At 47.1% G+C, this 20,069-nt stretch overlaps 2 protein-coding genes across 3 annotated transcripts; both read left to right on the top strand.

Annotated features, from left to right (window-relative positions):
- The first annotated feature begins 1,706 nt into the window (after positions 1-1,706).
- RPL26 (ribosomal protein L26) lies at positions 1,707-9,088 on the top strand. Its single transcript, XM_023193213.2, has 4 exons — positions 1,707-1,832; positions 2,690-2,862; positions 5,050-5,190; positions 8,917-9,088. The coding sequence occupies exons 2-4, from the start codon at positions 2,695-2,697 to the stop codon at positions 9,043-9,045; spliced, it is 438 nt and encodes a 145-aa protein (XP_023048981.1). The 5' UTR covers positions 1,707-1,832; positions 2,690-2,694; the 3' UTR covers positions 9,046-9,088.
- An 836-nt stretch (positions 9,089-9,924) lies between these two features.
- Positions 9,925-17,547, top strand: KRBA2 (KRAB-A domain containing 2). Of its 2 annotated transcripts, XM_023193306.2 has the most exons (3): positions 9,945-10,721; positions 14,146-14,331; positions 15,266-16,666. In XM_023193306.2, the coding sequence occupies exons 2-3, from the start codon at positions 14,241-14,243 to the stop codon at positions 16,516-16,518; spliced, it is 1,344 nt and encodes a 447-aa protein (XP_023049074.2). In that variant the 5' UTR covers positions 9,945-10,721; positions 14,146-14,240; the 3' UTR covers positions 16,519-16,666. The 2 variants fall into 2 exon arrangements, with proteins under 2 accessions (XP_023049075.2, XP_023049074.2); XM_023193307.3 differs by lacking the exon at positions 14,146-14,331 and having other exon boundaries at positions 9,925-10,721; positions 15,266-17,547.
- Positions 17,548-20,069: the final 2,522 nt, after the last annotated feature.

Here is a 20,069-nt window from a genome sequence, read left to right as displayed (position 1 = left end):
CGGTACCTTCCGCAGCTCCCTAGGACTTCCAGACCCAAATCAGTTTCAGGGCTGGCTCATGAAAGATGCCTCGTAAATATTTATTGAAAAGAGTCGCAACAGAGGAATTCTTGCTGAATTTTTCAGTTATGAATAGCACCTAGGGCTACTTCCTTCAGAACATATTTAAGAACACAATTATTTTTAACTCATGAAAACGTATGTTCGTGCTGACCATCCTCTGGGCAGTCCTGGGTATGAGGTCCCCCACCAATTGGGGCCATATATACAGTTCCCAGAAGAGGCCGGGGAGCCAGTCTGCACGGGTTCCCTGTGACTTGTGGGTCCTGAATAACCTTGCACGGAGTTCCTCTCATTTCTCTGTGGCTGAGTTGCCCAATCTGTAAAATGGGGACAGTAATACCAGCAACAACAGGGCCATTTTGTGGATTAAAAGAATTCATGATGTAAAGTGTAGAGAAGAGCGTCCCCACACCTAGCAGGCTCACTACATCTTCGGTATTCTTGTGAAACGCGTGTCCTCTGTCACTGTGACACCGTGTCATTCATTCAGCAGAAGCCGTTCAGCGCCGGTGCCTGCTGCACTGCAGCTGCCTCAGAAACCATTTGCAGGGGCCAGGTGCGGTGGCTCACGCCTGAAATCCCAGCACTTTGGGAGACCGAGGCGGGCGGATCACTTGAGGTCAGGAGTTCGAGACCAGCCTGGCCAATATGGTGAAACGTCGTCTCTACTAAAAATACAAAAATTAGCCGGGCATGGTGGCGGGCGCCTGTAATCCCAGCTACTGGGGGGCTGAGGCAGGAGAATCGCTTGAACCTGGGAGGCGGAGATTGCAGTGAGCGGAGATCGTGCCATTGCACTCCAGCCTGGGCAAGAAGGGCGAAACCCTGTCTCAAAAAGAAGAAAAAGACAAAAAATTGAGAGAGAGAGAGAGAAAGAAAGAGAGAGAGACAGAAAGAAAGAAAAAAAAGAGAGAGAGAGACCACTTGCAGGGAGCGCACGGCTTCCGTCTGGTCCTGAACTGGACGAGAATAGGCCAAGCATTTAGAAACACCGAGAGGCTTCCTCCCGCCCGGCTCCTTCGAAGCGTGGTCTGGACCAGCACCTCTCGCAGCACTGAGGGGGCCTTAGAAACGCGGCCTTGGACCTATTTCCGCGGGGGGGCGATCGGTGGCCCCGGTCCTCGCAAGGCCCTCCGCCACCCAGAACCGAATCTCTGGCGGGCCCCGCGGTGCGGTCAGCAGACGCCGAAGTGCAGGGGCGGTGGCTGGCGTCGCGATGGAGCTTGTTAAAGGACCGGCACGCTGGCCGCGCCCACGCCACGGGCGGGCGGGGACGGTGAGAGCAGGGACCCAAGCGACCGACCGGCCAGCTGGCGTCCCCGCGCCTCCGGCGGCCAGAAGCAGGACATGCCCTTCCCAAGGTAAGGGGATGCCGGTCCCCCCCCGTCCCCCCGGCACCTGGGAGTGAAGGTACCAGGGGGTCTCCTGGGGCCGCTCGTTCCTTCATCACCCCAGGGGCAGTTGGACCCTGAGCAGCCTTCGCCACTCGCCCGGGGACTACCCTTCCCAGAGGATTCAGCGGCAGCACCCGGGGTCTCGGAAGGCACTAGGACCTGGAAGAGGGAGTTTTGCAATCCCTCGCAGTTCCCCTCCTAGCCAGTAGGTGACACTAGCCATAAATTTATTTCCCAGTTTACTTCTCGCCCTCAAACTCCGCGCCCCTCTCGCTCCAAGAGACAAAGGTCTCGCGAGCTCTTTCGTAAACTTACAGAACCGGAAGCAGCGTGTAGTTCTTTTCCCTTTTGCGGCCATCACCGAAGCGGGAGCGGGTAAGGATTCGGCGGGCAAGCGGGTGTAATCCACAGCCATCCGTTCTTGGGCACGGTGGCTTCTGATCGCGGGGGTCCCGAGAGTCTCCCGTCGGCCGTGTAGCAGCCAGGAAGGGGAGGCCGGGATGGTTTTTTTTTTTACCTGTTGGTCGCTTAAATCAAGGGCCGCCGGACAGGAAAGAGATGGAGGGACCGGGGATGTGGGGACTCGAAAACGATTTGAGGAAAGGGAGCCTGTGGAAATAGACTCGAGTCTGGGCAGTGTCGTTTCCTAGAGAATGTTCTCGAAGTAACTTCTCGGTAAAGTCTTCACGGAATTTCCAGACCACAATTCCCTACTGGGAGACTTTTAGGACCTGAGACTTGTGCAGGCTTTTCCAGGTTCGGGATGGAGGGCCTTACTCGTTTTGGAGGAGCTAAATATGTATTCACTCTTAAGCCCGTAGAATATGAACGTTGATTGTACCTTTTAAAACGTGAGGTTATAGTTAAGAGAGAATTGTGTTGTCGGTCTGCTCTGCCCTACTTCAGCAGAGATGTAAGTCCAGTCTTCATTCCCTCAGGCACTACTTGAGGAGTTGGGAAGAATGTAACTAAAAGGTCTTATAACTGGGACACGTATTTTTGATGCAAGAGTCTTTAGTCCGTAAACATATACGGAAAACACCCGAATAAAACATAAAAAGTTTCGAGCTTCGGTTATAGGCCCTTCTGATCAAGCAGTTTTTATTGAAGTTGGAAAACATGACAGTTCCTGTGATCATTCTAGACTATCAAGATAAAATCATTGCGGTTATTTGTTTGGAAACTGGATGATATTTTGGTCATTTAAGAGCCTTTTTTAACTTTTTATGTAGCCAAAATGAAGTTTAATCCCTTTGTGACTTCCGACCGAAGCAAGAATCGCAAAAGGCATTTCAATGCACCTTCCCACATTCGCAGGAAGATTATGTCTTCCCCTCTTTCCAAAGAGCTGAGACAGAAATACAACGTGCGATCCATGCCCATCCGAAAGGATGATGAAGTTCAGGTGTGTATCCCTACATGTTCTCGTGGTCTTGATGGATATTTCACGCACTTAGCTTAGAAGAGGGATTGCATTCCTGAGAAAGATGCTTCTAAGATTCTTCCTCCCAAAGAGTGGCGAGATGAGCCAGGGACCGAAAAACAATAAGCCGCTGTGCAGTTTTTAATTGTATTTTTAGCGGTAGAAATCTCTCTTTTTTTTTTTTTTTTGGAGACGGAGTCTTGCTCTGTCGCCCAGGCTGCAGGCTGGAGTGCAGTGGCACGATCTCAGCTCACTGCCAGCTCCGACTCCTGGGTTCACCCCATTTTCCTGCCTCAGCCTCCTGAGTAGCTGGGACTACAGGCGCCCGCCACCACGCCCGGCTAATTTTTTGTATATTTAGTAGAGACGCGGTTTCACCGTGTTAGCCAGGATGGTCTCGATCTCCTGACCTCATGATCCGCCCACCTCGGCCTCCCAAAGTGCTGGGATTACAGGCGTGAGCCACCTTATCCAGCTGAGACAGGGTCTCACTCTTACCCAGACTGGAGTGCAGTTGCATGGTCATGGCTCACTTTGGGCTCAAGTGATGCTCCCATGTGGGACCTTTTTTTGTTTTTGTAGAGCGGGGTCTCACTTTATTGTCCAGGTTCATCTCCAACTCAGGATCCTGCCCGAAAATCAGTTTTCCCAAACGTCAGATGATGTGGCCATAATTAGGTGACATATAATCAGAACACTGCCTTGGGATTATCCTTTTATCAATACGTTGTGACTACCCAACAGGCTCGTTTTGTCTGCTGTCCAGATAGAGCTGATTTATCTAGACAGGAATTGCAATAAAGAAAGAGGTAATTCATGCAGAGCCAGAACGGGAGACCAGAGTTTATTACTCAAATCAGTCTCCCGGAAAGTTTGGAGACTGGAGTTTTTTTGAAGGATAACTTGGCAGGTGGGGGCCAGGGAGTGGGGCATGTTGATAGGTCACATCAGAGATGAAGGCATAGGGAGTTGAAGCTGTCTTCTTGCTCTGAGTTGGTTCCTGGATGGGGACCACAAGATCAGATGAGCTGGTTTAGTGATCTGGGTGGCACCAGCGGATCCATCAGTGCAGGGTCTGAAAAAAATACCACGCAAATCTTAGGCTTTACAATGTGTTACCCCTAGGAGCAATTGGGGAAATTTAGAATCTTTTGGCCTCTAGCTGCCTAGACCATAATTTCTAGTCTTCAGCCAATTTGTTAGTCCTACAAAGGCAGTCTGGTTCCCAGGCAAGAGAACGGGGTTTGTTTCAAAGTTAAACTGTAGACTAAGGTCCTCCCAAAGGAGTTAGTTTAGTCTATGGCCAGGAATGAGCAAGGCCGTCTTGGAGGTTAGAAGCAAGATGGAGTTAGTTAGGTCAGATTTTAACTGCTCTAATTTTCTCACTGTTGCAATTTTTGCAAAGGAGGTTTCAGTGTTTGGTCATTGAAAAGGCAGTTGAGGACCAGAAAACAGAATTGCTCCAAATCTAGATTCAGGAGCTGTTAATGAAGCGTAGTCTCACATGATCGTTTGTGCTTACAGGTAAATAATTTGTTGGATCTACTTAGGTGAAGGTTTCTATAGATGACCCTTAGGTGTAATCTGTAGTGCAGCTAGTGAATAAAGAATTCAGGCAGTCTCTAAAGCCATTTACATACACATCATCAATGTTTTTTCATGCTATTTAAATAAAATGTAATGGGTTCACAAATGAACAGTGTGGGTTGAGAACAGCTGTTGGTCCCTGCTATAGTAGTGCTAAACTTGCCAGTAGACCTTGAAAACAGTCATCTCTGTTTTCAGTACATATCAATGCAAGAAAGTCATAAACTGGGAAGAAGAATCTGTTCAGAAACACTTGTCCTAACAAACTGAGGACCACTAGGATTCCTGTCCGTTAACCTTTGGGAAAGAATTGGTTTGTTCCCTTAAGCATTTGTTGCTGCCCTCTAACTAGCACTAGGTTGAACACATTAATGGGTTCAGATTTAAATACTCTTGGTGTGTTGCTGCTTTTGAGATGGAGTAACAAATTCCCTGTCAACTTAACTACAAGTTACCAAAGTGAGCTCTTTTTTTTTAACCTTTTAATATAATGATAGGGTGAATGGTGTATGCATGAGTTCGTTTACTTGATTTATAAGGTTAATCTTTTCTTCAAATATTTACTTTTGAATTTGCACTTAGGTTGTACGAGGACACTATAAAGGTCAGCAAATTGGCAAAGTAGTCCAGGTTTACAGGAAGAAATATGTTATCTACATTGAACGAGTGCAGAGGGAGAAGGCTAATGGCACAACTGTCCACGTAGGCATTCACCCCAGCAAGGTAGGTGTTTTTGAGAATGCTTGAGAGAAGGAAATTATGGCAATTATTGTTGACGTGTGATTGTTTACAGAGCAAGCCCATAGAAACAGTCCTTGATTTTTCACATGTGCTGGAAAAAAACATATCTTGAAGTAAATACTACTGCACTTCTATTGAAAATTCTAATAACATTTAAAATGTTTCTGAAATCAAAGTGTCTTTAATGGTCATTATGTTTCTGTTTGTTTGTTTTTGAGACAGGTTCTTGCTCTGTCACCCAGGCTGGAGTGCAGTGGCACAATCTCTGCTCACTGCAGCCTCTGCCTCCCAAGTGCAAGCGATTCTCCAGCCTCAGCCTCCTGAGCAGCTGTGACTACAGGCATGCACCACTACACCTGGCTAATTTTTGTACTTTTTACTATAAAATTTCACCATGTTGGCCAAAGGTTTCACTGTGTTGGCAAGGCTGGTCTGGCCTCAGGTGATCTGCCTGCCTCGGCCTCCCAAAGTGCATTATAGGCATGAGCCACCATGCTCGTCCCATCGTGTATATTAAATGTGCTTTTTCTTCAAAGGCTATTAGTAAGCTGATTAACAATCAATAATTCATAGATCTTAAAATTTGGGAAGTAGGTTTTTGTAAGATGAAATGGCACTTTGGCCTTGGTTTTTCTTTTTTGAGACAGAGTCTGGCTCTGTGGCCCAGGCTGGAGTGCAGTGGCGTGCAAGCTCTGCCTCCCGGGTTCACACCATTCTGCTTCAGCCTCCGGAGTAGCTGGGACTACAGGTGCCCGCCACCATGCCCGGCTAATTTTTTGTATTTTTAGTAGAGACGGAGTTTCACCGTGTTATCCTTAGCTAGGATGGTTTTGATCTCCTGACCTCGTGATCCGCCCACCTCTGCCTCCCAAAGTGCTGGGAGTACAGGCATGAGCCACCGCGCCCAGCCAATAAATGTAATTTTTAAGCCTCAGAGAAGTCAAAAGCCTGGTAGAGTAAAACACCTGTATATCTCTGACCTAGAATTCTCTATTAAAATTTTGCCACGTGCTCTTTGTCCATTTTCTCCGCCCCCAGTGAATTTACTAAAAAAGGATCATGACACTTACCTGTAATTACTTCAGTATGTATCTCTCAAGAGCAAGGACTTTCCCATTCCTTAACCTACTCCAGTTATATTTTTCGCTTCCCAACGCCAGAAAAGTTGTTTTAAAGGTCACCAATCTGGTAGCAGATTGTCTTTTTGTACTGCACATGTCAGTGCAGCATGTGACAGTCGATCTTTTAGTAACTCAGTAATCATCTTCTAATGAGTATCCCAAACTTGGCATGTTCAAACCATCATAGTGTATGACAGCTCTCTATCTTCCTAATTGCTCAGACCAAAATGTCATTTAAATTTTTTTTTAATACGGGTTCTTGCAGTGTCACCCAGGCACTGGTCTCGAACTCCTAGCCAGAAGCTATCTTCCCACCTAGGCCTCCCAACGTGTTGGGATTATAGTCATGAGCTGCCTTGTCCAACCAAAAATGTCATTTTGACTGATTTATTGTATACCTCACATCAGTCTATACGATCTGTCTCATTATAATACCTAGAATTCTGTCTGCCTTTTGCCATCACATTGGCCTGTAAGACCTTAACTGATTTGGCCTGGCGCAGTGGCTCACGCCTGTAATCCCAACACTTTGGGAGGCGGAGGCAGGCAGATTACCTGAGGTCAGGAGTTCAAGACCAGCCTGATAAACTGGTGAAATCCCATCGCTACTGAAAATACAAAAAAATTAGCTAGGCGTGGTGGCGGGCGCCTGTAATCCCAGCTACTTGGGAGGCTGAGGCAGGAGAATCACTTGAACCTGGGAAGCGGAGGTTGCAGTGAGCCACTGTTGTGCCGTTGCACTCCAGCCTGGGTGACAGAGCGAGACTTCCATTTCGGGAAAAAAAAGAACTGATCTTCCCTTACCTCTGATATCTTTTCCATTCTCTATGTTCTAGTCTGCTCGCCTCCTAGCAACTTGGTAGAATTAGAAATTCTAGGAGCCCAGGCCTACTGAGGCAAAAGTAGGACTTTTGACCCAGGTGTCTGTTTTTAATAAGCCCTCCAGTTGATTCTTACTCAAGTGTGAGAAACACACCTGTGAAACTTGATAATTGCCCGCCTTTGAACCTTTCAACTTGCTGTTCTCTTCCAGATACCTATACATAGATAAATTGCTTAGCACTTTAGGTCTCTGTTCAAATGTAGCTTTATCAGTAGGACTTTGCTTGATCACTCGAAGCCCCTCGGCCTCCTCACACTTGCAGCCTTTCTCTATCAAAGTGATGTCGATTCACTTGTGCATGTTTTCGGGCTCCCTATACTAGAATATGAGTTCAGCAACTGTGGAGATTTTTGTTCGGTCAGCATGCTGTATTTCCAGCACCTCTCCACCCTTTCCTTGCCTTCTCAAGACTAAAGTTTATCATAATTTGGATGTCTTTTAGGATTTGAACTGTTGGAATAAGATCTGTATTGTCATATTCTCACTAAAGATTTTTCTGGTGGAATTATGTATGGATACCTTTAATTTCTAACATTAAAATTCTGAAGTTACTTTATTATATTTTTCTGTTTTGGGGTGGGGTTTTTTTGTTTTGTTTTGGACAGAGTTTTGCTCTTGTCGCCCAACCTGGTGCAGTGGTGCGATCTCAGCTCACTGCAATCTGTGCTTCCTGGGTTCAAGCGATTCTCCTGCTGTGGCCTCCTGCGTAGCTAGGTTACAGGCATTCGCCACCACACCCAGCTGTTTTGTTTGCTTGTTTTTTGAGATGAGTTTCACTCAATCACCCAGGCTGGAGTGCAATGGGATGATCTCAGCTCACTGCAGCCTCCGCCTCCCGGGTTCCAGAGATTCTCCTGCCTCAGCCTCCCAGGTAGCTGGGATTACAGGAATATGCCACCATGCCCAGCTAATTTTTGTATTTTTAGTAGAGAAGGGAGTTCACCACGTTGGCCAGGCTGGTCTCGAACTCCTGACCTCAGGGGATCCACCCATCTCTGCTTCCCAAAGTGCTGGGATTGGGGGCATGAGCCACCGCACCCAGCCTGAAGTTACTTAAGAAACGAATGTATATCCCAGCTTGTAAAACTGGAGTGAGAAGAGCAGAATCATATTTCTCTCTCTCTTTTTTTTTTTTTTTTTTGAGAGGGAGTCTTGCTCTGCTGCCCAGGCTGGAGTGCAGTGGCCGGATCTCAGCTCACTGCAAGCTCCGCCTCCCGGGTTCAGGCCATTCTCCTGTCTCAGCCTCCCGAGTAGCTGGGACTACAGGCGCCCGCCTCGTCGCCTGGCTAGTTTTTTGTATTTTCTATTAGAGACGGGGTTTCACCGTGTTAGCCAGGATGGTCTCGATCTCCTGACCTCGTGATCCGCCCGTCTCGGCCTCCCAAAGTGCTGGGATTACAGGCTTGAGCCACCGCGCCCGGCCTAGAATCATATTTCTCAATGAAAAACATTTTATAATGAAGCACAGAAGAGGCTATGATAAGAATTACTGATGCCATCTTGCCTTTTTCTCCTTTGTTGGTAGGAAATTAGTAAATAAGCCAGGTTTGATGGCTTAATTTCTGGAATTTTTTAAAAGTTAAATCTTTTCTTATTTAGGCATCAGCCTACCCCAGGTGTGAGAAATGGTATTGAATGTTGGGCTTTCCCATGTGTTTTAGTGATTATTTAAAGCTTGGGAGTGTTTTTCTTATTTTTCTGCAGGTGGTTATCACTAGGCTAAAACTGGACAAAGACCGCAAAAAGATCCTTGAACGGAAAGCCAAGTCTCGCCAAGTAGGAAAGGAAAAGGGCAAATACAAGGAAGAAACAATTGAGAAGATGCAGGAATAAAGTAATCTTATATAAAAGCTTTGATTAAAACTTGAAACAAAGAGCCTGTGTTTTGTGTGTGGTGATTTATGACACTCCCTAGTTTTCAGTGGATTGGTCTCTTACCTCTGATTTGTCAGTCTAAATTTTTCTGAAATCAGGACTGATATATATTTTTTTTACAGTGGGCAGCAGCATTTGAGGATATATCAGTAGCTGGAGGGGTCTCATTGAGAAGAAGGCCTATAAGAAAAGCTAGTTGGAAATACTTCCTCTTGAACCTGTTTCTTAACTTTCTTACTATAGATAGGTTGCTTTATAGACAGCCTATATTTTTTAACTTACTGTATATAAAAGTTTGTATTGCCATTGGATAGGAAGTCTTGCTTTCCAATAGGATAAGAAGCTTCTTTGACTTCCTATAGCATCTAGATCACTTCAAGCTGTTCGTCTAGATTGAGAGATCTCAGGTTCAGGTTCTCTGAGGGACCCATGGGCCCCCTTTACCTTGTTTTCTGCACAAGTGCTGGGTGAGTGCCATCAGACCAAAACCTAACACATCTTTGGGTTGAAATACGAACAACCGCAGCTGCGTCAGGATGAAGTGAAAAGGTATGAGGTGGCAGCAGTGTGTGTGTGCCTGCCGTTACTCATTTTAAGGATCTAAACAGGATACCTGAAGCCACTTTACTTTCCAGGCCCAAGTCACTGGCTTGGACAAGGTCGCAGCTGTCATCTGGGTGGACAACGCTGCGGGGTGCCCGCAGTCCTGTCCTGGCCGTGCAAAATCTGGAGTGAAGAGCGGTGGCTCCTCCGATCCGCGGCGCCTCGAGGGGGCGGGGCTTCCGGCTGGCGCTGACCGGCTTCCGGCGGAGCGGGCGGGAGGTGGGGCGGCGCTGCTGCTGCTCGCGGGCCCCTGGGTGGAGGGGGTTCAGACGCAGCGTCTGGTGTATCCCTTTCTCTTTCCCGACCTTCCACAGTCTGCGGCTCTTTTCTCCACCGCGCACCCGCCTCAGCCGTTCAGCCCTGAGCTGGCGGGCGGACAGGCGTGGATCCAAGCGGTGGGAGCAGTCTGCAAAGTCAGGATAGGAAGGCAACACAAAGGAGGCGACGCCCCAGCCGGGTCGTCAGGAATAAGCAGCGTGCCCGGTGGTGTGGACGGTGCGGGGACACTGTACTAAGTGCCTTATCTGCATTGTCATTGAATCTTCATAGCAATCGATTGTGATGGGTACTGGTCCTCTCCCCGGGTTGTAGATGAGGAAACTGAGGCTCCAGTAACTTTGCTTTAGTCAGTAAATGGTAAGAGTCAGAAAATGAGTTCCCAAGCGTAGACTCGGCCATACCGCTGCTCTGCCTTGCTAATGACAATCTACCTGTAAGCGACATTTTTGACTCAATGTCCTTTGAACACCTTTTGTGCTCAGCTCTGTATTCGTGGGCCCTCCAAAGGGGGTACAGGCAGGCAGAGGGCTCCGTCCCTACTTTTTAGGTTGCATACATCTGAACTGGTCGACTGCAGATGCAAATCAGAGTGCTCCAGTGAGTATGGTACAGGTTGTTGAGATGAAGGCGAGATGGCAATCAGCTGACGTTACTGAATAAGTTGGGAAGGAGGCTGATTTCAGCTGGCTGGGATTGGGAAGATCAATGCGAGGACATTCCAAGTCGGAAACAGCCGAGGCAAAGACTCACAGGTGGGTGAAGGGGGTAAACATGGCTTTGGAAATATTTCCAGTTTTCTCTGACCAACTCGTTTATCACTTAGCCGTCAGCACAGATCACACCAGGAAGCTGATTGATTTACGATCACATTTCTTTCATGTTGCTTTGGAAAAGATACTGAAGCCTCAGGCAACATAATGAGACCCCGTCTCTACAAAAAAAAAAAAAGAGAGAGAGAAAAAAATTAGCCGGGCCTGGTGACACATGCCTGTAGTCCCAGCTACTCGGGAGGCCGAGGTGGGAGGATGCCTTGACCCTGGGAGCCGTGATCATGCCACTGCACTCCAGCCTGGGTGACGAAGTGAGACCCCTCTCAAAAAAAAAAAAAAAAGATACTGAAAGCTTAGAAATCTGCAGGAGTGGGCAAGATGAATAGGTTAGTAGGTCCCGACGTCCTGGGCTGCATGCGGCCCACAGGCCACAGGTTGGACAAGCTTGATCCAAAGGAAGATGCCGCCTATTACAGCCAGTTATTGCCAGGCAGCAATGCCGCCAGTGCAGCCAGAACATCGCCTTTTCAAGAAAGCCAGAAATCGAGGCCGGGCGCAGTGGCTCACGCCTGTAATCCCAGCACTTTAGGAGGCCGAGGCCGGTGGATCACTAGGTGAGGAGACCGAGACCATCCTGGCTAACACGGCGAAACCTCGTCTCTACTAAAAATACAAAAAACTAGCCGGGCGAGGTGGCGGGCGCCTGTAGTCCCAGCTACTCTGGAGGCTGAGGCAGGAGAATGGCGTGAACCCAGGAGGCAGAGCTTGCAGTGAGCCGAGATCGAGCCTCTGCCCTCTAGCCTGGGCGACAGGGCAAAACTCTGTCTCCAAAGAAAAAAAAAGGCAGAAATCGAGATTTTTAGGTGAAATCTCCCAATCTGTAAATATAGGTGAAACATTGCTTTTTTTTTTTTTTTTTTTTTGAGACGGAGTCTGGCTCTGTTGCTCAGGCTGGAGTGCATTGGCACCATCTCGCCCCAAGCTCCGCCTCTTGAGTTCACGTGGTTATCCTGCCTCAGCCTCCTGGGACTACAGGCTCCTGCCACCACACCCAGCTAATATTTTGTATTTTTAGCAGAGATGGGGTTTCACCATGTTAGCCAGGATGGTCTCAATCTGACCTGGTGATCCGCCTCGGCCTCCCAAAGTGCTGGGGTTACAGGTGTGAGCCACCACACCTGGACAAATCATTCAAATTTTTAAAAATCACTAGATGGACCAACCAAAATAGGTCTATTAGACAATTGTGGACTTTGGACTCTACTGTAGAATTTCATGGTATAGTAAGGACTGGATCTCTTACTAAAGACTGAGATTCTACATCTTTTGGTTATAAATTGTTTCTAGCCTGTTGCCTTCATTCTTCTTTGTTTTTTTTTTTAATTTTTTTATTTTTAGAGACAGGGTCTCACTGTGTTGACTAGGTTGGTCTTGAACTCCTGGCCTCAAGGAGCCCTCTCACCTTAGCCTCCCAAAGTGTTAGGATTACAGGCACCAGCCACTGTGCCCAGTTGCCTTCGTTATTTTATAGAATGAAGATGAGACTTTTCCTTTCTTTGCGGAGGGAATCAAACAGCAACCAACACAGCACTCAAGTTGTGAGAGATACTGGTTTCAGAAAGGAATCTGGAAGGTGCTCTTTCTGGACTCCATTGAATACCTTGTGGTCTCAAGTCTGTTAGAACTAGTAGGACCGGCCGGGTGCGCTGGTTGTACATGTCTATAATTCCAACACTTTGGGAGGCCAAACCAAGCAGATCACTTGAGGCCAGAAGTTCGAGGACCAGCCTGGCCAACATGGCAAAACCTCATCTCTATTAAAAATGTAAAACATTAGCCAGGCGTGGTGGTGTACCCCGGTGTTAAAAAAAAGCTAGTAAGACCGTGGGATGGTAACAGATATTCCTTGGGAAACAAAGTCCTGTGTCAATGATTGAATGGTACTGGTGGGTGAAACAGAGTGAAGCTGGTTTCTTTAATGCAGGACTTCTCAGAGCCTTTTTTTGTTTTTTGAAACAGACTGTCACTCTGTCACCCAGGCTGGAGTGCAGTGGCACAATCTCGGCTCACCGCAACCTCTGTCTCCTGGGTTCCAGTGATTCTCCTGCCTCAGCTTCCTGAGTAGCTAGGACTACAGGCATGCACCACCATGCCTGACTAATTTTTGTATTTTTAGTAGAGACAGGGTTTCACCATGTTGGCCAGGCTAGTCTCGAACTCCTGACCTCAGGTGATTTGCCCGCCTCAGCCTCCCAAAAGTGCTGGGATTATAGGCGTGAGCCACTGTGCCCAGCTTCAGAGCCTTTAAAATGTCAGTTTGCAGAAGATCTTGAACACAGGCTTAGAGTAAAGAACATTTTGCAAATGTGCAGTTTCTTCATTTCTGCAAGGCATAGCTTTGGCCAGGCCCACTGCCTCAGGCCTGTAATCCTAGCACTTTGGGAGGCTGAGGCAGGTGAATCACTTTAGCCCAGGAGTTCGAGACCAGCCTGGGTTTTTTGCAACATGGCAAAACCCCATCTCTATAAAAAATACAAAAAAAGAAAAAGAATGCAAATGCATATTTTTCACATTTTAAATTTTGGATGTGTCTTATCAATACATTCATTTAATACACACTATTTTTCCTCTCAAAAGAAAGTTATTGAGTCAGTGGTTTTACAGTCAGTAATGTCTTAATATTCATGATTAACCAGCAATGCTGAGGAAGGGAGCTTGAAGCCCTTTTAGCGGAGGACCTTCAGGACCTGGAAGTACGCCCCGCTTAACTGAGACTCTTGCTCAGCTTTGAAAAGTTTCCATCTTTGTCTGCTTCTCAGGATTCTGCCCTGCCCCTCCGCTCTGCGTCTGCCAGCTGGGATCTTGGGATCCTGTTTTCCTAAGCTTGCTGGAATTCCTGCAGTCCTCATATGAACTCCCCTGGCCTCATCACCATCCTGTGTTAGGGCTGTTCTAACTAAGGAATCCTGGTTTAGACAACTGAGTATCAAGTTCTCCCCTTAAGGAATTATCTGATCACAGTGGCATGTAGACTCCATTTGGGGTATCTCTTTTCTGCAGGATAATCTCCTGACATATCTCCATGTACACAGACATAATATTTCCATTGGAAACAGATCCTGCCATCCCTGTTAGGAGTCATCCAGCCTGTGCTCAAGTTCTCTTGGACTCTGCTTTATTCTGGAAATATTAATACACGGGCTACAGCTCTGGCAGTGTCAGAACTGGCCAGACCAACAGACCCCCCAGGAAAGCAAAACTCCTTTCCCTCACCCATGAAGCTGTACTCATCTTGTTGGATATGAGACCTATTTCTTATTTCTTCCATTTATTCACCTGACTTGCTTTCAGAGTCCTCTATGCTGCATGCCTTCATTCCTGATGCCCTCTCTTGTCTCTTCCGCAGTCCTGCTGAGGCTGCTCCTTATCCCAGGCCCCAAGACTGTATGGTCCCTGTGGCAGCAGCCAGTGTTGTCTCAGGAAGCAACAGCATTTGAAGATATGACCAAATACTGGAATTATTTAGAAGCCTCTCAGAAGGATTGCTACAGAGACACAATGCTGGACAGTTATGAGAACACGGTCCCACAGGGTAAGGACTCAGAGTCTTCCTTTATTAATCTTGTGGACAATTGTCAAGAGGAAACTGTCATTTAAAAATATTCCCACAGCTTTCTTCTTGATTCACGCAAAATTAGGACAGACTCTTCTCCCATAAACATTTTTTTCTTTTTTTTTTTTTTTTTGGAAACAGTCTCCCTTTGTCGCCCAGGCTGGAGCGCAGCGGCGTAATCTCGGCTCACTGCAACCTCCGCCTTCCGGGTTCAAGCCATTCTCCCTGCCTCAGCCTCCCGAGGAGCTGGGATTGCAGGTGCCTGCCACCACACCTGGCCAGTTTTTGTATTTTCAGTAGAGATGGGGTTTCACCATGTTGGCCAGGCTGGTCTCGGACTCCTGACCTCAAGTGATCCGCCCACCTCGGCCTCCCAGAGTGCTGGGATTACAGGCTTGAGCTACTGCGCCTGGCCAAGAAGCTGTTTCTGTTGATCATGGGAAGGCTCAGAAGCAATGCCTGGTACAAATTTCAGTTTAAGAGTTTGCTGTTATTATGTGGTACTACCTTTTAGCAATGTTCTCCCATTTATATTATTTTAAAAGATACTGAGGGTGAGATTTTAGCCTACTGCCTTAGGAGTTTCTGTTTATCCTCTCTCCCGTTCAATTAATGAAAACCAGTTGATTAGGTTTCATGCTATAAGCTAATGGCTTCGTTGTTTTTTCTGTTTGCCTAAAGTCTAAAACCTATACATATTTGTGATTTAACTGATGTCAAATTCTATTGCTATGCTGTGGTTTTGGATGGTGCCAGTTGGCTTTCTAATTGCTTTTTACTATTACTCTATTATCATTCTTCCATATAATCATCTTCAAAAATTATATGAAAGAATTGAGGAACTTTAGAGGGAAAGTCTTCCAGGTGGGAGGGTCAGTGAATTTAACTTTGTTCTCTTTTTTTCCTTTCTTAGGATCCTTCTTACAGTTCTCCATGATGCCTCAGAGAGCTGGAAATGATCCACCTGGTGTTTCAAATGTGAATGAAATGGAAATGGAGATAAGTAACATGAGAGATAAGTTTCTGATGAGTGTAACAAAGTTAGTAGAAAGCAAAAGTTACAACAGCAAGGTATTTTCCAAAGAAAAGTACTTTCAAACAATAAAGGAAGTTAAAGAAGCTAAAGAAAAAGGGAAGAAGTCATCACGTGATTATCGCCGTGCAGCAAAATATGACGTGATCTCTGTACAGGGCACAGAGAAACTGATAGAGGCTACTCATGGAGAACATGATCGAATACGGTATTATGTACATAAAGAAGAGTTGTTTGATATTCTTCATGATACACATCTCAGTATTGGACATGGTGGGCGGACACGCATGCTCAAGGAGCTGCAAGGAAAATATGGGAATGTCACCAAAGAAGTTATTGTCTTATATCTGACTCTGTGTAAACAATGCCACCAGAAGAACCCAGTACCCAAGAAAGGCCTTCCGCCCAAGCCCATGACTTTTAAGGACATAGACTCCACATGCCAAGTTGAAATACTTGATATGCAGTCAAGTGCCGATGGTGAGTTCAAGTTCATTTTATACTACCAGGACCACTTGACCAAGTTTATTATTTTACGACCATTAAGAACCAAACAGGCCCGTGAGGTGGTCAAGGTCTTGTTAGATATTTTCACAATTCTTGGTACACCTAGTGTGTTAGACTCTGACAGTGGCGTTGAATTCACAAACCAGGTTGTTCAGGAGCTCAATGAGCTATGGCCAGACCTAAAGATTGTGTCTGGTAAATACCACCCTGGCCAAAGCCAGGGCTCCCTGGAAGGAGCAAGCCGTGATGTGAAGAACATGATAAGTACCTGGATGCAGAGTAACCACTCATGTCACTGGGCCAAAGGCCTCCGATTCATGCAGATGGTGAGGAATCAGGCTTTCGACGTTTCCTTGCAGCAAAGTCCATTTGAGGCAATGTTTGGTTGTAAAGCCAAATTTGGGCTATATTCCTCAAACTTGCCCCGGGAAACTGTGGCTACTTTACAAACAGAAGAAGAGCTAGAAATTGCTGAAGAACGGCTAGAAAACAGCCTTTGGATCAGGCAGGAAGAAAGAGTTGAGATTGGAGCAGACAGATCTGATATGGATGATGACATGGATCCCACTCCTGAAGCTACAGAACCCAGCACCTCACAAGGGGCTTCCAGTCTCCTCTGCTGGTGAACAGATGGCTGCTGGGTGGACAGTCACAGGTGTCTCTCTCAGCATAGTCATCTGAGAACTGTTGTCAGAGGCCCCGGGGGAAAGGATTGAAGGCTGCACTCTCAGGTCAAGTTGTACATGGTAGTCCTTGTTCAAAAAGGGAAAAGTTTGGGTCTGTGTATTTATTCTTAGGGCTACCATAAAAAATTACCACAATCTGGCCAGGCGCAGGACTCATGCCTGTAATTGCAGCACTTTGGGAGGCCGAGGTGGGCAGATCACTTGAGGTCAGGAGTTCAAGACTAGCCTGGCCAACATGGTGAAACCCTGTCTCTACTAGAAATACAGAAATTAGCCAGGCTTGGAGGCATGTGCCTGTCATCCCAGCTAACTGGGAGGCTGAGGCAGGAGAATCACTTGAACCCAGGAAGCAGAGGTTGCAGTGGGCCGAGACCATGCCACTGCACTCCAGCCTGGGTGACAAAGCAAGACTCTGTCTCAAAAAAAAAAAAAAAACCACCACCTGGGTGACTTAACAGACATTGAGTCTCACAGTTCTGAAGGCCCAAAGTGAAATTAAATTAACTGAAATTAAAGTGGTTAGTAAGGTAGGTTCTTTCTGGAGGCTCTAGGGGAGAATCCATTCCATGCCTTTCTCCTTTCTCTAGTGGCCATCGGCAATCCTTGGCATTCCCAGGCTTGTGACAGTGTAAGTCGTCTCTGCTTCTATCTTCGTGTGGACTTCTCCCCTGTGTTGTGTGTATTCTTTCCTGTCTCTTGTAAAGACATCACTGGACACCAAACCCATGTCACTGGATTTAGGGCCCACTCTAATGAGGATGATCTCATCTCGAGACCCTTACCTTAATTAGATCAGCAAATACTCTTTCCAAGTAAGGTGACATTCACAGGTACTAGGGACTTGAACTTGGACTTATCTTTTTAGAGACAGGGTCTCCTTATATTGCCCAGGCTGGTCTCAAACTCCTGGGCTCAAGGGATTGGCCTCCGAAAGTGCTAAGATTACAGGTGCATGCCACCACACCCAGCCAGGACTTTTTTTTTTTTTTCTTTTTTTGAGATGGAGTCTCACTCTGTTGCCCAGGCGGGAGTGCAGTGGCACAATCTGGGCTCACTGCAGCCTCCACCTCCCCAGTTCAAGCAATTCTGCCTCAGCCTCCTCAGTAGCTGGGACTACAGGTGCGCACTGCTATGCCCAGCTAATTTTTTTTTTTTTTTTTTTTTGGAGACAGAGTCTCATTCTGTTGCCCAGGCTGTAGTGCAGTGGCATGATCTAGGCTCACTGCGACCTCCGCCTCACAGGTTCAAGCAATTCTCCTGCCTTAGCCTCCCAAGTAGCCGGGACTACAGGCACGCACCCCCACAAACCCAGCTAATTTTTGTATTTTTTAGTAGAGACGGGGTTTCACCATATTGGCCAGGCTGGTCTCAAACTCCTGACCTCGTGATCCACTCGACTCAGCCTCCCAAAGTGCTGGGATTACAGACGTGAGCCATCGTGCGCGGCTGGACTTACCTTTTTAAGAGACACGCTTCTACTCATTATAGTCAATAGAAGAATATTGCAAAACAAGAAATGATGGGGTCTCAAGAATGTAAAGCTGGTGGGACTGCCCTAGATACATCTAATATATATTCCTGCCCCTCAGACACATACCCTAAAACATGGAGGCATCACAGGAAAATAAGCAGATGAAGGAAGGCCAGGCATGGTGGCTTATGCCTGTAATCCCAGCACTTTGGAGGCTTAGGCAGCCGATCACTTGAGGTCAGGAGTTCGAGACCCACCTGGCCAACATGGTGAAACCCCGTCTCTACAAAAAAACAAAATATTAGCCGGGTACGGTGGCGTGCACCTGTAATCCTAACTACTCAGGAGGCTGAGGTGAGAGGATCCCTTGAACCCAGGAGGCAGAGGTTGCAGTGAGCCAAGATCACGCCACTGCACTCCAGCCTGGGCGACAGAGCACAGCTCCATCTCAGAAAAAAAGTAGTTGAAGGAAAAGTAATGGGAAGAAAAGAGGTTCATCTAAGATGCCATAGAGACTGGCCACCTTACCAACTGGGCTGTTTCCCACTTCAGGAGAAACCGTATGTGCCATCCCTTAGAGCATTATGCACAGAGAATTGTGTAACTGCATGAAACATATATTAAAATTCGGTCAGAAGTAAGATATGACTGGAATTTGGGTATGCGTCTGCCACTTGTCTGTGTCTCAAGGACTTAAAAACATATCCTATTCCTGGCACAGTTCAGTGCATTTCGGGAAGTGACCAATAGTCAGGGAAACAATCGAGAGTTCTGGAACAAAATGCAAGAGTTGGCCTGAGATCACTGTTCTACCTAGAGAGGAGTAGAGCAAGGCCAGTCTGGGTCAGGGTTCAGAGTAAGGATGACTGACCCAGCCACAGAGGAGGACAGTGCTCAGGACCTGTGTACTCCTACGTTCCCTATGCCTAAGACACATGCCCAGCCCATGGAAGGTGTTCAGTGAATTTAATGAATAAATGATTCTACAAAAATGGGCACGGGGAAGGAGAAAGGGCCTGCAGTCTTTTATTCTTTTTATTTTATTTTATTTTTATTTTGAGATGGAGTCTCGCACTGTCGCCTGGGCTGGAGTGCAGTAGCACGATCTTGGCTCACTGCAACCTCCGTCTTCCAGGTTCAAGCAATTCTCCTGCCTCGGCCTCCCGAGTAGCTGGGATTACAAGCGCCCACCACCACGCCCGGCTAATTTTTTGTATTTTTAGTAGACACGGGGTTTCACTGTGTTGGCCAGGCTGGTCTCGAACGCCTGACCTCATGATCCACCTGCCTCAGCCTCCCAAAGTGCTGGGATTACAGGTGTGAGCCACCGTGCCCAGCCAGTCTTTTATTCTTTATACAGGTGTCCTTCCTGCATATCCCAAAGCCATCTAAGACCCATCCTGATTGTCACTAATGCCAGTTCCCTCTTCTGTAAGGGGTAGTAACATGCCAGTGCTGCCTACCTCACAGGATTGTCCTGAGAGACAAGCGAGATTCTGCATGTGAAGGAGCTTTCTCTCTGAATGGTGAAGTTCTACAATGCGACTCATCTTTGCCGCAAGCAGACTCTGTCCTCCACGTGAGAGTGGGAGACCTCTGCTCACTGCCATTTCTTCTCAGATTCAGCAGTGTGAAGTTGGCAGGGATCCAGGGAAGCTGCATTATTATTACATAGGAAGTGACATCACTTCCCAGCTTGTTTTGGGGGGCCAAAATCTTGCCCTGTTCTTGGCCAGCACCTTGCTTTCCATCCCCCTTCCAACCCATTGTCTTTCTTTGTAACTCAGCCCAACAGGTCTGGGAGGCCCAACTTTGACTGAGGATGTTGCCTTCCCCTCCCCAGTGCTGACCTCCTCCCTCCTAGTTACTTGGCGTACCGGGAACCACATCACCAACTCGTGGGTAAAAGGTGACACATGAGCCATAACACTGCTTGCTTTCCCAGAGATGCCTGCAAATAACCAAGGTTTCCAGGAGCTGCCACATCACTCTTCCTCTTTTGCATCTTAATTCCTGGACC

This window comes from Piliocolobus tephrosceles, chromosome 16 (assembly GCF_002776525.5).
Source record: "Piliocolobus tephrosceles isolate RC106 chromosome 16, ASM277652v3, whole genome shotgun sequence".
In the NCBI taxonomy this organism is placed as follows: Eukaryota; Metazoa; Chordata; class Mammalia; order Primates; family Cercopithecidae; genus Piliocolobus; species Piliocolobus tephrosceles.
This window is presented reverse-complemented; position numbering and strand designations above follow the sequence as displayed.